Source organism: Erigeron canadensis, chromosome 1, assembly GCF_010389155.1.
Source record: "Erigeron canadensis isolate Cc75 chromosome 1, C_canadensis_v1, whole genome shotgun sequence".
Classification (NCBI taxonomy): Eukaryota; Viridiplantae; Streptophyta; class Magnoliopsida; order Asterales; family Asteraceae; genus Erigeron; species Erigeron canadensis.
Window position 1 is genome coordinate 25443687 of NC_057761.1, and position 17548 is coordinate 25461234.

The 17548-nt window shown below is 34.3% G+C and overlaps 2 protein-coding genes and 1 long non-coding RNA gene across 11 annotated transcripts; 2 read left to right on the forward strand and 1 right to left on the reverse strand.

Annotated features, from left to right (window-relative positions):
* The first annotated feature begins 2304 nt into the window (after positions 1-2304).
* Positions 2305-4114, forward strand: LOC122585898. The gene is made up of 2 exons (XM_043758016.1): positions 2305-2718; positions 2800-4114. Exon 2 carries the CDS (start codon positions 3252-3254, stop codon positions 4089-4091), a length of 840 nt encoding a protein of 279 aa, XP_043613951.1. The 5' UTR covers positions 2305-2718; positions 2800-3251; the 3' UTR covers positions 4092-4114.
* Positions 4115-5162: 1048 nt separating this feature from the next.
* LOC122582127 lies at positions 5163-9804 on the reverse strand. Of its 9 annotated transcripts, none has more exons than XR_006321118.1 (10): positions 9742-9804; positions 8918-8984; positions 8695-8803; positions 8420-8514; positions 8283-8325; positions 7513-7629; positions 7309-7389; positions 6970-7170; positions 5588-5677; positions 5163-5497 (listed from the first exon to the last, which is right to left on the reverse strand). It is a non-coding gene; the product is annotated as an uncharacterized LOC122582127 (long non-coding RNA). The 9 variants fall into 9 exon arrangements; XR_006321107.1 differs by having other exon boundaries at positions 8695-8826; XR_006321103.1 differs by having other exon boundaries at positions 8695-8838.
* Positions 9805-10849: 1045 nt separating this feature from the next.
* On the forward strand, positions 10850-17115 carry LOC122609973 (uncharacterized protein At3g49140-like). The gene is made up of 11 exons (XM_043782936.1): positions 10850-11059; positions 12159-12354; positions 13080-13182; positions 13266-13333; positions 13964-14116; positions 14208-14324; positions 14884-15165; positions 15752-15904; positions 16073-16168; positions 16620-16764; positions 16906-17115. Exons 1-10 carry the CDS (start codon positions 10953-10955, stop codon positions 16722-16724), a joined length of 1380 nt encoding a protein of 459 aa, XP_043638871.1. The 5' UTR covers positions 10850-10952; the 3' UTR covers positions 16725-16764; positions 16906-17115.
* Positions 17116-17548: the final 433 nt, after the last annotated feature.

Consider the following 17548-nt stretch of genomic DNA (forward strand, 5'->3'; position numbering starts at 1 on the left):
TGACTAGATCTGCATTCCTTCATGAAATGGCCTTTCTTACCACATTTATAGCAGGTAAGATTAGCCTTATCCATTGAGATTGAATTGGAAGCATTATTGGACCCATTAAATCGATTAGATTTATGCTTAAACCTATTAAAGGTTTTAGCAATCATGGCAACCAGATCATCATCGTCAGTTTCCTCACAACCATCACTGAGATTAGTGGTTAGACCAGAGTTCAAAAAGTTGTTTAACATTTCCTTCATAGAATGTGACTGGACATTCTCAGTAGATATTAAAGCAGCACAAGGTTGCCCAGAAAAGTTGGCAGCCTTGGAACTCTGAGCATGGTTTAAAGCATCTTGTTCAGCGAGTAATCTTGCAGCATCATTATCTTCAGTAAATCTGAAGGCTCCATAAAGAGAGGCAAGAGTATGGCTATGCAAGGTCTTTCCTTGTCTTAAGACAAGAACCATGTGTGCCCATTTGGATGGCAAAACATCACAGAATTTTTCAAGAAGAATATCCTTATCCTTCTCCACTCCCAAGCCTCTAAGTTGATTAATTAGGCCAGTAAATCTGGTATAAGTACCAGTTAAACTTTCATTGGGAAGAGCAAAGAAGGATTCATACTTCTTGTTGAGAGCAACCTTTCTAGTGACAATGGTGTCATTTCCTCCTTCAAACTGGAGAACTAATTCATCCCACATAGATTTTGCACTTGGAAATAGCACAAGAGTAGGAATTAGTTCCTCAGGTATAGCAGAAAGAATCATGTTTTTCAGTTTGGTATCAAGATCAACCAATCTGCGATCCTCATCTGACCAATGTTCCTCAGATTTTTCCCTGGTGCCTCTTCTCCCAGTGGGGTCGAGAAGAGGGCTAACACCACTGGACATGGGTGTATATGGGCCATCCTTAAGGATTTTCAACATATACCTCTCTATCCCACAAAATGCAAGAGCATTCTAGCCTTCCATGTACCAAATGTCTCACCATTCCCATCGAATTTGGGAACAGGAGAGTTGGAGTAATGTACATGAACGTGGTTAGCTCCAGGAGTAGGAGGAGGAGGAGGAGGGTTAGTATTTAAAGGAGTAGCAATATTAGGATTAGATTCATTTGGACCAGAACCATTCTCACCTTCAGCAGCCATCGAAGCAGACCTAGGTTATAGAATTGAAACAATTCAACCTGCCTGCTCTGATACCACTTTTTAGTCCCAACTATCACTAGATGGGTGCTGAAGATACCTCTATGTCGATGGTGAGTGAACTTTGCAACACGATCAATTAATCTGGATGTGACCAGTTTAGTTTGATCGTGTACCAGGTTAACTGGAATTAAGTATTAAAGTGACAGAATATTAACACAAGCAATAATATAAATGACGAGCATATAAACTGGTGAGACAATATGTAATTTTCAAGTGTATTTTATTTATTACTTGTTTAAATAAAATACAAGGTTGTTGCGGAACCAAGATAATACAAGAATGTAAATATCCTAACAACCCATGAATTACAATTGATCTAAACTTGGAAATTCTCCTAAACAATCGAAACACTTAGAGTTGTGAAATGTTTCTTTTTGCGATTGAGAGAATATTGCACAAGTTCACCAATATTGCAGAATATATGTATTTGCAAAGTTATTGAAACAGCTTGTGCAAGGACCTCTATTTATAGTCGAAGATGAGCATGGGGATCTCAACTTCGATGTACAAATATGGTTGACAGCACACAAAAGTATTGTTTAAATAATCCTTTGTGTGTTTAAATAAAGTAAGACAAAAGGTTACTTTATTCAACCACTCTACATCTTTGTATCTTTATCCAAAGACAATATCATTGTCCGGTTAAAAGGATGTAGAGTAAAAAGGTCCTCCTCGTAATCAGTGTAAAGCTTTGTAAGAGCATTTATACTGGAGGATTCTCCAGTTGATTGATCTGGTAGATTGTCAACTGGGCTTCGCTGCCATTGTCAATCTCTATCTTCCATTTGTTGTCTTTGACTTCAACTGGAAGGTCTTCAGATTCTAGTCGTCTGATCTCAACTGGAGGAAGTCATCAGTTGCTAAACCTGTACAATGCAACTGGACTTCTAATATTTCGGACAATTCCTCATGCTCTCCAGATATCACTGGAGAGCTCCAGTTTAGTTAAAACTGGACCTAACAAATTCCCCCTAATTTTTGACAAAATATCCACGTATGGTTTCTATATTCGCATTTAACATTTTTTTTTAATCTCCCAACGTATATTTTTTTTTCTTTTTATATTTCTCATACAACTTTATGTTACCATTCAGGTGTTCTTAAGTATTTGAATGAAACTTGGTTGGAAAAATACAAAGAAATGTTTGTGTCTGTGTGGATTGATCGACATCTCAATTTTGGAAACAACAACACCAATAGAGTAGAAAGTCAACATGCGGTCCTAAAGAAATATTTGAAATCTAAAAGATGCACTTTGCATGAACTTGTGGGCTGTATTAATCGTCTGGTTCAGTCTCAACATACGGCGATCAAAGCAAGCTTCGAAAAAAGCAGAATTATCCGTTATCAGAAGCACAATCTACGATGTTTCAAACTGTTGCATGGTTTTGTTTCCAATGAAGCTCTCAATATAATTCTTACGAATTATCATCAAGTAGACCCTTCAGATTGTGATTGCTGACTTCGCAATAGTTGTGGGTTACCATGTTCTTGTGAACTTTCGAAGTATATAAATTCAGGTAAGTATAATACGATAGATTTATTTTTATAACATTTCTTTAAAAGTTGTATATACAATACTTACTTATTTTTTAATGTAGGTCAATGTATTTCATTGGATTCGATTGACATCTTTTGGAGAAAGTTAGATTTTTCACCGGCAACATCTGTGGAAGATGATGATGTTAGTTGTGGGAGTATACTGGAACATTTTAAAGAAAACTACAACAAGCAGTCCAAAGATGGAAGAAAGAGCTGGTTAAGAAAGTTGAAGAATATATTCAGTCCAAGTACAACCGACATTCGGGAACTGCGAGTTCAAAAAAATACCTGTGGACGACCAAAGAAATCGCAACAAAAAAAACGTGTCGAGTTTTCCTCAACAAGATATAGTTTTTCAACCATTCCCGATTATGTCAATTCGAGTAATGAGCCGGCCAGACATAGTTGTTTCAAATTTGACCTAAATGAGGTCCCAACTGATAGGTGTTTCGAATTTGACCTAAATGAGGTCCCAGCTGACAGCTGTTTCGAATTTGACGAAGGCCCACCCATGAGTGGTTCAACTTTAATGGATGATATTTCGGAAGTCTTTCATTCAAGCCAACCATTCTTTCAAGATCCTTTTATGAGCCAAAGTCAACACCAGAATGCATACTATCCGGATCCATATGTGTATATAACCGAAGCCCACAATCCAAATCCATATATGTACCACAATCCAGATCCATATATGTATACACCCGAAACCCAAAATCCAGATCCAAATATGAACGATAAAGATTATTTAATTGATCAGGGATTCGAAGATTTTCTTCCGTATATCATACAGGTTCAGAATGTACTAGGAGATGGAAACTGTGGATTTAGAGCGACGGCTATTTGCATTGGTCGTCATCAAGATGATTGGCGTCAAATTCGTATGGATTTATTGGATGAGTTATTTGTGCATAATGCAAGATACACTGTAATTTTTAACAAAGAAGGCGTACAATCACTTCAGTACATGCTGAATCACTTTGAAGAAGGATTTGCAGATCCACCATATTGGATGACTATGCCAGAGACTGGGTTACTCATTGCTTCAAGGTATAATGTGGTGGTTGTTTTTTTGAGCAAAGATGGAGAGACAACGTGCTTTCCGCTTTTTACTAGTTTACCAAGTTCACAACCACATGATATTTTTGTAATTGGACGAGTCAATCGTAATCATTTCGTGAGACTGGTGTTACAAGGAGATTTTCTGGTACCTCCTACGCATCCACAATGGTCTAGTCATGCATTTGATCGGGCATGGGAAAATCCTTTTTTGGATAGACAAAATGTGTACAACCAGATTAAATTTTCTAGACGTAATTCAGTAGGTGTGAGAACTTGTATTAATATTGATTAAGAAAATGATTAAAATATTTTATTATCTATGAGTATTATTTATATCTTCTACTATTATGTATCTTCTACTATTATGTATAATTATATAAGGTGCATGTTAATGATTTATTATATTTTTAGTCTTTCAATTGCAATAAAAAGTAAAATGTATGATATTATAAATAAAATTAATGAAATAGAATAAATACACACATATATATATATATAAAGAAAAAAGTAATAAGACAACATGATTATCATATCAAAAATCATATGAAAAAAGTAAACTAAAAATAAAAAAATAACAAGACATCATGATTAGCATATCATGATTATTACATTTTTTTATAGCAAAAGTAAAAAGGAAAGTAAAATAAAAAGAAGAAAAACATCATGATTACCTTATTATTAAGACTTATATTAAAATATTGGTGTCTATATTAAAAAAAATTGGTGTGGATAGCCATTCCCATGTAAAATCTATAAAACCTTGAACCTCCCACTTAGATCTGTATAATATTTGGTCTGGTTTTGAAAACATTGCTTTGAAGGCTCCAACCTTTTTCTTAAACTGTAATCATTTTATATATAGATTTAAGGGCCCGATAAAAGACTAGAAAACATACGACGACATGATATAATTACAATATAAAGTAGAGACATTGAACTCAACCCATTCATCTCATGTAAGGGATGCAAAACAGGCTCTGACACTTGATCCATGTGTGTTAACATTTATACAAAACTAGTTTTAAACCCATGTAGAAACACGGTCAATTGATAGCCATTGTAATAAAATTTTGTTGACGTTACATATTTATCTAACGACGTATAAAAAAAATTTCATTAGTTACATGTATTGGTTATAACTTAAGAAATGATAAGGTAACTTATAATTTAAAATGTAACAAAAATAATCAAATTGTAAAAGTTTAACTATAACCTAATCCTAAATCCTAAACATATATAGTAAATATGTTTTGTAACATTTAACCTTTTTATCTACATCGAGTGCTAGAGTATATCTATCAATGTTTATATGTATTATAAATTTTGTAGTAATTCTTAACCAAAACCACAATACCACATGCCATTGACTAAAATCATATTCTGCTAACCATTCACACCATATTACCAATTACATGCAATTGACATAAAAACATCAAGACTGTAATCTTGTCTATTTCCAAGTTTCAGCCCATTCCCAACGGCCCAACCTCTTATGCTAAATACATTCCATGGGATCCAATTTATCCAATGTTGGCCCAATATAAAAATTCCTCCAAACAAATGAACACTTAGATTTAGACCACCATCTTTGCATTTACACATCTCATAATTGCTTCAGAAATTCAGTTGCCACTAATCTTCCTCGTGTATTCATAGACAATTTCAGTTCACTAATCTCTTTATCAATTTATCAATATCCTGCAAATCAAGTAACGGAATCATATTAGATTATGACTTTTCATAACGAAACCACTATAAAGGGCCCCATAAATATAATTGAAATCTTACTTCCATGAATTGCACAATGAAGTCGATAAGCTTATGCTTCTGCATCTCCTCACAATGGTAATCAGTGATAAGAAAACTAATATCATAACCCTGGAAAAAGGGGAATAAACATCCTGGTCATAAATCATCCCTGTCTAGGCACACACACTATATCCACAAACATTAAAAATCTAAGAAAAGTTTTTATTTCAGAATATGAAATTAACTGCAAGCTGATAATAAATAAAATCAAACAGATATGCAAAAGTCAGATGCAGACCATATTAAGTCTGGATTTTGAAGTTTTTGGGGTGGATAATCCGGGTGATCAAAAACCTAATCTAACGCAAGGTCCAAGGTTAAGCCTAGTGCGGCTCAGTGAGCCTAAATGAGCCAAGCTTAGATGACCCGAATATGCCAACTTTATATGAGCCACAACCACTCATTGTTTTCTTTATATTTCTAACCTACAAATTTTAGCTTGCAAGGAGATATACTAATTGTAATTCTTGAAAAGAGGGTTGGCATCCAATATTTTCCTAAGAAGTAATTTTTTATCTGTATGCAAATTTATGCCGACACAGCCAAAGCATGACAGAGCAGGCTTATCTGAGCCAATAAAAGTTCATAACCACCAAGTCTATATGAGCCAGGTTTAAAAATTTAGCTTGTCGGACCCTGCCAATAGTATTCTGAGCTTGACAAGAATGAGAGAAACCTAAGCCTATCAACTAATTACAAACCAAACTCTGAGCCAGGAAGGCTTGCGCTTGACTCAGGATGGACTAATTACTGACCGCTATGAGCTTTCAGCCGAGGAATGTTCATGTTTTACCTAGACGTAGCAAATGGGCAGATCGGGTGGTTCAGGTAGGACTGGTTAAGTGGGTAGACGCACTTTTTACCTTCCATCTAGAATATTTATATGTAAATCTGCAAGCTTCAAGATATACAGTTAAAATGCCCACAAAACCAACCCATTCACATCAAAAATATCTATAAACCCTGTTCTACACTTTTCATCAAAAATGCAAGACTTGTTTAAGCCATAAAATTAACCTTACTTTCTCCGAAATATAGAAAAAATCTTAGCATCATGAGAAGTGGATGCAAGTGCATAAGGCTGGTAATGAAGTTATAATCACGTTAACTGATGAAAACTTTTTAACAGAAAAGGTTTCGGGTCACTCGACCGGACATCACAATTTCAGCTCATACAGAAATAAGAAACACCTTAAAAAAAGTTTGAAAATTCGATTTTGGTCATTTGCTGATGCATAGAAAACTATATGTGGTACCTTGTACAACCCCTTATAATCATACTACCTATCACATTTCAAGCGAGATTAAAGTATCTGAAGTTGGAATTCTACTTTATATAAGATAGAGATATTGATCCTTACATTATATTTCAATTTGTCCAGTTTTCGTTCTTCTTTATAAGCAGGATACGTATCTGTCATTGGGATAATTTTATTGTGAGGGAGATTATTTAATGTTAAGGAGATGTAATCTGCTCCTCCGCATCTAACGAGAGAGGGGTTGTGCTTCATCGCCCATCTTTGAGCTCACACCCAAGATAACCTTCAGAGTCTCTTTTTTTTCTACACCAAAAAGAATCCTCCTCATTTTAGAGTCAAGAAATGGATACTAATGAAAAAATAAGAACACGCTTTTTTTTTTCTCAAAGCTTTCAATTCGAATGTAGGAATTGAGCATCTATAATGTCTTTTTTTCTCAACCTATTCCGAGAATTGAATCCGATCATGGGCCTTGCTCAGCCGTATCAGACTTGCAATTTGTCTCGGGGTAGCTGTGATCACCTATTAATTTTTAAAATTGTCAGTTTCAACAACAAATCACATTCACATTCATGTTCACATCTTTCTGACATTCCCAATTCAATTTCAAATAATCATCTTTAAAGCTATCAATAAAGTATGTACCTTTAAGTTCCTGGAGAAATGACATTTAGTGCTACTATATCGAGGTTTCTAAGAACATGTGAAACCATTGTACTTTTGCTTGAGCATGACAATTTGATGGTGGTATGCTTAAGAAATCTGAAATTGCATATTAGTAGATCAGGATAAGCTACATGTCATAAATAATGGTATAGGTAATTAAGTAGTATATTGTATGACATAATTATCTACAATTATGTTCAAAACGAAGTAATTTAAATTGGCAGGATATAATCTACCTAGCATAATCATGTATTGATTAAAAAAAATATCATATGATTATGTAGTTTTTACTTGGCACAAATAAAAAACTATCACTCTTTGACCCCAAAAAAGTAAGAAAAATAATGGAAGTTGAAAAATAAAATTCAAATAGATTTCTTTGAAAGAGGTTATAAGTCGCTCCAAAGGTATTAACTTCCTTTGATCTTTCCCCTATCTTCTAAACTTACAAAAGTGTTGTACTAACTGCATGTTTTATAAGAGATTTATACTTTGGACTTGTTGAGCCAAACCCACTTGACAATTACTCGACCTACTGTTTTGACACACAAACATTACCTTTATTTAACACAAAACCTCCCTTAAGCATAAGACCATAAACCATAGAGTTACTACTATATTTTAAGCATATCTACATGTATTATGTAGGCCTTTGTAGATAGACTTGTATATGCTCACTTACTTTGTAGACTGATAACAGAGCCCATATCAAAAAATTTTAAGCATGAGAATGGAAATGCACATTTCACCTTATCTACGTGTTCCTTTAACTCCTTGTCTCTTGTCTACCAGCTGTGGAACAAATTTAACCACTCTTATTTTCAGACTTTATTCTGACCCAGTAGTATATATTAACGCTAGTACTCAATCATAAACTATTAGGAACCTGCAAAGAGATTTCATGTCATCTTTCCAACCACACTTAATAAGTCTTTCCCTCCAAAGCTCTTTCAATCCTTCTTTACCTCTACTTTCAATGAACTACAACCGATTAAAAACCATAAGTACACGCTTAAAGACCGTAACAAAAGTCAGAATTCAATAGCACCCACTCTTGTAGCCCTTAATATTCCTTTCACCTTATACTAATGATTACTAATCGGATATCGAATATATACTATATGTCACATAAGAAAATCCTCAGAAAAACAAATTGTATACCTGCGACATTTTTTTGCCAGATACCCATAACCCATTTTATTGGCCAGGTGACCATAATTCCATCTCTTTAGGAACTGTGCACTGACCAAGCTTGCAGTATGACATTCAACTTCAATAAAACCCGGAAAGCCACTACTTAAGCAACTATTCAAAGTGTTAAGTCACTGATGAGTGATGAACAACCCACCTTGCAAAATGACACTGATGGAAGAATGAACAATACCTGCTAGTTTGTGCTCGACCAGGAGACGATTCTTCATATGATTCTTAGAACGACTCTTGTACCATCACTAAATATTACAAAACAAATCACCTTTAGTTTAACGACTTCAAATGAAATCAATACAATAAATTAATACACACAACTAAAAATTAAATTCTCTAATAAATACAAAGTATCAATTATGTTTGATTGAACTTTGGGATAAGACTAATTTGCGTCCCACTTTTCGGAAACTTAGACACCTTACATTATATATACATATAAACAAAGCAACATCAATATTAACCTAAAAACCAATTGATGAAATTGGATGACTGAAAAAAGATGGAGATGAAGAAACCAATAGAAAAACTTACAAAAGATATTCTATTCATGCATTTGTATAGATCAAAATTAACAAAAAAACAATAACTTTGTCAAACTTTTTCTAAAAGATATGAATAAATATAAAAAACAATGAATATTTTTTTGGAATGAAACTTACCTGGTTGTTGGATTAAAAGCAGATCGAGAAGAGTATTTGAGGAATGAGAAAAGAAAATTGTATTTGAATTGTTGAAGAAGATAGTATGGAATTTCGTTTTTTATAGGGAACCAACAAAGCTTAATTTGAAAATCTTGTTTCTCAAGATTGGTGTTGGAAACCACCAGATTTAAGCTTTCTTGTTTGACCTTATGATTTGATAGGGTATCTTTATCAGGTTAGTACACTCATAAGAAAAGATTATGTATTGATTTAAGTAAAATAAATGTAATTTTCAAAATTTGGAGGAGACTAATTCGGCTAAAAAGTTTTTTGTGCATGAGAAAAGTATAAAAGGTACCTGCAAATTCGTCCTTGGTAAGACAATCCTGCTGCAAATTCATCCTGCAACAAACAAACTAAGTTTTGAAACATAGTTAAAACTTAACTAACATCTTAACTAAGAGGCTTATATCAACATTATGTCACTAAAAAATAACTTTAACCCAAAAACACTAACGTGGACTACCTCTCAGCTTGACAAGTACTATGGCTTAAGTCATGCTAGAATCTCCTTTAATAGATTAGTAAGATTAAGCAAAATGGATTGAATTTCCTCAAAGGTTCCACTAGCCATTATGTTACTTAGAAATTCAATACCTATATCATATGTATTGTATTGCTTTTTAACTTACAAACTTATATAAATTATTTCTAGTAATCTATAACTAAAAACTTATACCTTTTCAATATTAAAAATACCCATTATGCTCATATATTTATTAAGTACCATTAAAACGCATATACTATTTTATTTACATTAATTATTTTTACAGTTGCCGTTTCCACAACAACATCTCTATTGCCATTTCCCCACTGCATTACACAGGTACGTATCTATATATGTTTCATATTTATTTAAGTGTATGTTTGTGTTTGGTTAGACTAATTTCTCGTTTTATATTAAAATAAACTTAAAATTACATAAAACCCTTATTATTATGTTATAACTGATAAAATTGATAAGGTCAAATAAGTCTTCTTATATAAATTTTTATTCCATTTCTATCAACATCAATAATAAAACAGTATTAGGTTTTATATATAATAATTTATTCAGAAAATATTAAAGGTATTATATATCTTTAAAATTTAAAAAGTTTTGTTTTGATAAATTTTTTTTATGATAGAGTAATAAATAAGGAAAATGATAAACACAGCCCCCGGGGCTATGTTTAACATGTTATTACATGCATATATGATTTGTACATTGAATATAACTACCTCCTATATTTACGGATTGATATTTATTGTACAACTTTTGATGCATGTAATAACATATTATACATATTTATCATTTTCCAATAAATAATTAAGAGATACCTTTAAGCTTAAAAAAAGTTTGACAAATGTACCTAACCTTTTTTTTAGTTGAAGGATAAATAGAGAGATTATATTTTTTTTCATTAATAAATTAGTTATAACAAAATTTTCCACACAAACTAACTGCAAGCGAATTCAGTGACAGTAAAGTAATCGGATAAAGCACTGAGCCAGCAAGCCCAGAGAGATATGGTAGTAATCCAACCGGCAACCGCCGTCCGTACACCCGCCGGTCACTTTTCACGGCAATGCCATCTCATTTCTCACCCTACCTCCTTCTTTTTCTTCAATCCCAGGTACCATTGCCTCCACTTACTTACCCACTACTACTAGTAATTTCATTTTTTAGCTGATAAAACATTAAATAAAAGATAATATGTTGTATCTAAAAATAGAATGTTGCTGACTGTTGCCCCAAGTGTTGTAAATAACGGTCAGATAATTATATTTCAAGGCGATTATCTTTATGTACAACATTTTACTACGTTTGACCCAAATCCATATATCCATAATATAATAACTAGTTTTGTACCCGCGCGATGCGGCAAGATGCACTTGGGTGATGATGTGTTTGCGGATGGAAAATGTTTTTGTAAACTTTTTCATCAAGGATAAAATACTGTGCATCAAACACATGTTAGCACTAGAATCCTTTCTACCAAATTTCTTCGTAAGGAGGTTTTTTTTTTACTATAATCCTATCCCTAAGGTGGTTAGTTCATTATTCCGTATTAGATAATATTAATAATGTATGTTGAACTGTTAGGCCTAGTGCCAACGGGGTTGGTGGCCCATTGGTAAGGTCTTTGACCTTGGGAGATTCCATCTTTTGGTTCGAGTCCCACTTCTCACATTTGTTGGGATGGATTAACAGGCGGTTTTTCGGGAGTCCTAGTTTCCAGGCATATATGTAATTTAGGAGTAGAAGTAGAATAAAATGTCGTTCAAAAAAAAAAAAAGGCCTAGTGGTAAGGTTTCCAATCTCGAAGGTCCAGCAGAGACCTGGATTCCAGCCTCGTAGGATAAACGTCTTAGGTTGGCCAGGGAAAAAGCCTAGGAAATGACCACTAAAATAACAGTTAGGCTGCGTACATCAGAGCCAAGAGCTCGACCTTTCCAGGATAGACTGAACAGTGGTCCCTTTCGGTTTACCCATTTTGATGTTGAACTGTTATAGAGAAGTTAAGAATACGGATACTTTCATAATTTGGGTCAACTAAAATTTTTCTAGAGGACCCTTGAATCCCCATTATGTTGAGACCCTGAACATCAATCAAGCTAGACACTTTTTATTTTCAATTCTTCCTCCTTAACTTTTTTAAATACCAGATTGTGGGTGGTTTTTGGAGAATTTTTTCGCACATTTTGATATACAATCGTTTTTTTTTTTTGCAGGAACAAGTATACAAGATGCAAAAATGTGAAGAACAACAGGATTAAAGCTTGTGCAGGGGAGCTGTCAGGTACCATGAAACTGGCAAATCCACATCAGCTATATCATCCGTCTGAAGACATTTCGGATTGTGAAGAATCAGATGAAAATGGGGATGCCATTCTTAGACCTGCTGAAACTAGTAGGACAATTATTGAGGTATTTTTACAAATTTTTTAGGTTTGTGTGTGTAAAAAAACCTAGTTTTAGTCAATGTATAGAGGCCTGTGCTATAAGTTTATAATAAACCAAGGGATTAGGGCATCAGGTTAACTAGTAAGTGTTTAGTCTTAGTGTGTTCATTATGAAATAGGTCCTTAGAGAAGTTTACTGAGTATGTTCTTTTAATGTGCAGTTTCTCCGCAACTTTATGAAATAGATTGATGCAATTCATATTGTATAGCAACTTAACTGGCAATGTTATATGTGTACTTCATAGTATAATTATGGCAAAACATTTGGCAAAACTTTTGAAGTTATTATACAAATTGCCGACGACGCCTTCTTTTTGATGTGTTTTGATTTTTTACCTCTTGGGAACTATCTCTGCCACGAAATAGAATTGAATCTTCTGAGCTTTAGCTTTGTCCCAAAATGAAGGAACTAAATGCACTACTTGGAGTTTCAAAACAACAATTATATCCCACTTATTGTATCCTTTAAGTTTCATTATGTTCTATAGAACTCCTTTAAAATCATATGTTCTCCAATCTCCAGATCATCAATGCTTGCTAATCAGGTGAGAGTCTTTTGGGATGCCTTCTGTGATCAAATTTTATAATGATACTAGCTCCCCAGTTGCATAAAACCGTTAGAAATGTAATTTTTTGTGTTATTTGGTGAAGAAGGCCCCTCATATATTGATCATAAGATGCTTTTTTCAGGCAAACAGCAACGGATTGCTTATGTTCTCAGGTCTGGTCAATGACAGAGTCTACGAGAACATCTTCTTGCCCGAATTGTCTTATGTCAAGGGTGAAAATGGAAGTAAGTTGCTAAGTCAAATTTTCAATTGTCATACTTTTTATTTTGTAAATAGAAGCTCATCATTGGTTCTACCACCTTCGCAGATATATATTTCCAAGTGAAAAAAGATGAAGATATTTTGCAGACTCTTGCTTCTGGGGATAATGTTGTGGTATGTCACATTGTCATCTCACTATCAAAGTTTGTTTCCGTTTTATTGTATCACATCTAGGTGGTGTTTGGGTATACATAAAGAATCTAGTCTGATATGATCTCGCATCGGCTCTAATACCAATTGATACGAACCCATCCCATAATAGGCTCGCATCATGTCATAAGAGGTGTAGAACTCACTCCCAAAAGCTAGCTCAAAGGAGGAGGGGACACCTAGGCTTATAAACCACCAACCAATCCCATACTTGGCCGATGTGAGATCATATCATAGTCTTTTAATAAAGTAAAATACAAGGTTGTATGCATTAGAGATATGCTTGTGACTTTTGACCCATCTGTATTATTCCATCTTGGCTACTTTTTTTTTTCCTTCTGTTTTTCACCTATTTGACCAGTTAGAAACTTACAATAAAACTCAAATAAATGTATTTAGATAGTCATCTAGTCAAAGCCAGATTTGTTTTTTCATGATGCTTATTGTAGTCTAGAGTGACTCTAACCAATATTAGCTCAGAAGATAATTGAAGTGAGATGTTTTAAGGAAAAATAAATGACTTAGTGAAGTGGTATCACCTATTGAATATTCCTTCTATATGTTCAATCTTGTTAACCACTTAACTCAATGCAGCAAGTCATAATAGGCTTAGATACCACACAAATGGTCAGCGAAATGGAATCATTAAGACTATCAGATGATGATTCTGATTTTGAGAATGAAGATAGTGATGTTGACGATGATGAAGAAGATGATGATGACGATGTAGATGGAAACTATGTAAAGGTGATTGCTTCTTTTTTTTTTAAAATATGTCTTCTGTCGGTTGAACATTGTCTAGTTGTACATTTTTCATATCAAGCTTAGTTTGTTGCAGGATTGGGTTTCAGTTCTTGAAGATGATGATGACTCTGATGGATCTGCTGGTGACTGGGCAAAATTGGAGACCATGCGTTCTTCCCATCCAATGGATTTTGCTAATCAGCTGGCAGATGTAAGAATTTTATCCACAGGGTGTTATATAACATAGAATTACCTGGCTCGGGTAACTGTTCAAAATGGGTCCAGGCTAAAACAGGTATATGCTAGTACAGGTCAGAACGAGTGGATCGGGTTGACTCACAAACATTTTCTTGCACATCTTTTTTTTTATATTTTTTTTTATCAATAACTAAAGTATTACTGATGACTACAATAACAAAATTATCACAGCAAATATATATAAGAAATGCAACTGAAAAAAGGATTTATGAGGTTTTTTATTATTATGAATAGACTTTGGATGATTTCCAATGCTTTCCTCTTTTAACTAAGTTTTTGGACCACTCATCTCCAAAATGCAAGTCAACCCATTGAGTAGTTGATAAGTTGAATTTTCCTGCTCTAGATTTCTCTGAGCAATATGAAATTATGAATTGTAACTCTTGCTAGGGTCATCTTCAGTGGTTATCTGTTCATGTTTCTTGGGAAGTTTTATACTTCATCCACTCATGCTTTGTCTATCTTAAGTCACTAATGCATTTACCTGTGGCATGCTTTTCGTGGTTCTTCAGTTTGTATCAGATGTTCCTATAGACTGCATGGACAGGCCTCCTTCTGGTCTTGCAATTCATGGCCTTGTGAGACCTGCATTTGTTGAAGAGAATCCCGTTGTCAACAGCCATATGTTTAACCATCAATCCCATGATGAAAAAGCAAAACAGAGTGCTAAAGGATCCTCAAAAGATGTTCAAAACTTGGAAGTATTGCATAAGGATCAGAGCTCTGGAAATGGGAATTCATACTATAAGCTAGAGATGATCAAAATGCAATTAATTTCAGCACATGGCAATCAGGTATATTGGATCTCGACTGTCGATTTAATATAGATCATAAGGTTATTTATTATTACTTTTTCTTTTATGATATGCAGTAGAGGTGGTAAAATGGGTACGTTGATTTAGTGGGTTGGGTGAAGGGTCAAAAAGAATATTTGTAGGGGTTGAAATGGGCACAATTTTTAGTTGAACCTTGAGTCTTTATGTATATTGAAAGTTTCTATAAATAATTAGCAGGTTAAATATGATTACAACAGCCATAATCTAACGATATTAACATAAATGCTCTGCATAAACCGTTAATGCTCCGCATAAACCGATTTTTGAGGTTGCAAGTGTAAAATAATAGGCTATTGGCTATGTTCCACCCATTTGACCCCTTCTTTTGGGATTTGGCCAAATTTGACCATCTAGCGATAAAACATAACCTAAATCGACCCTTTCATAATTAAATGGATTAAAAGTGCCCCCTTTATTTGCAACATATCCTTTGTTTTGTGTCTTGGAGGAAGTTTTAGAGGTTGTAGTTCATCTGTGAGTACCTTCACTTTTCATAGAATTTTTTTCCACAAAAACTTTGTATGATCTTTTAATTTCTCTACAGACGTCCGTTGAAGTGGATGATTTTAGCAGGTCTCAACCTGATTCTGTTGCACATTCAGCTGCCAAAATCATATCTCGGGTTAAATCTGGTGGAGATAAGATGACACAAGCTCTTAAATCATTATGTTGGAGATGCAAGGGGATTCAGGTGGAGGTAATGTTTACTCATTTTCTCTGGAATTGTCTTTAATTATTTTACAAATGTCTTGATTTCAAATGAAAACCGTGCTTTATACATGACCGAAATTTGTAGGATTTCTGAATTCAATATTCTTGTTGCTACTTTGAGTTGGCAAATAAGACTTGTTACAACTAATGACAGGAGGTGGCTCTAATTGGTGTGGACAGTCTTGGATTTGACTTGAGAACGTGTTCTGGTAGACAAGTTCAAACATTGCGGTTTGCATTTCAAAATCGGGTAAATTAATAACTTCTCATGACTACAAGTAACTGTATAAGTTCTTTATTGTAAATTGGCCAGGCGAACTGATATTGATTTTAAGATCACGACTCAAGTGAAACTTTCAAGACCTAGACTTCGAAGTATTCCAAAAAAACACATTTCAATAATATTCTTTAATAACTTCTCTTCAATTTAATATTCTTGTTTATACAATGCACTAACTTGTTTTATAATGTGTATTAGATTAGATAAGCTGAGTAGATTATCATATCAGTAATACCTTAACATAATTTATTGATGAAAACATTGAATAAAGAAGAATTGACGCAAACCAAACAGTACCAAAAATACCCACTTTGACCCGAATTAGTTGATCAGTTATCCAGCCAACACAGTTCCCTTTTTCTTATCTCTACTTGAAATTGTGCACAAGTATATAGCTACTAACACTTTTGTGAAATTGCAGGCCACATCAGAGTATGGTGTGGAAAGCCAGTTGAATTGCTTACTCTTCCCTACAACCCTGGGCCAGCAGCTGAAGAAAGAAGTTGTTCACCAATCCGAGTATTGATAACATGGGGAAATTAATTAAACTTGCTGGCCACCTATGTGTAAGTTTTACTATAGTTAGTACTTTGTTCTAATACCAGTATATAACATAGCTGCAACTACGCAGACCAAATCACCTTTGTTCAGTCCGATTGCACTATATTGCACGTATCTTGTGAATATAATGATCCACTGTCTTGCAGAGTAAGTCTTGATATATCCAAGTTTTGTAACTTTGACGTCGGCGTGAGAACGTAACAAAGAGAACTATACATAGCTGATTTTGAAAGGAACAAGTTGGAGAATGAACGAGTACACCCTGCCTCAAGGATACCTTAAAAGAATATTTGTAATAACTTATGTAAAAATATATATCATTTATAATGGTAATGTATCTTAATTATTTTGTGGTAGCTGGGGTGCATCTTAGTTAAATATTTTCTTCATCTACCATACACAGGGTCTGGTAATCATCATCCTGACATCTTTACACGAGACCTTGGTGGTGGCTACGGGAGGGTTTGGAGATGGATGCGGGATACCCTGGTTTGGCCGCATACATTTAAGTATAAAAAAACCCGCCCTTCCCGAATAAGAAAAACCTCATCCTAAAACGCAGGCCATCTTGTTCGAGCAAGAATAAGTAAAAGAGTCACGCTTTCAAAAGCAATTTGTGCTTGCGCTCGTTGAAGTCAAGTTTGAGCATGATAGTTGTTTGAGTTCGAGTCAAGCTCCAACAACAAATTAGTGCTTGATTAGTTTCATTAGCCTTGCTTAAAATTAATATTCAGCTTCCTCAGAAGCTCGGAATGAGCTGGACGAGCTTATTGAGTATTTGAGTGTGTA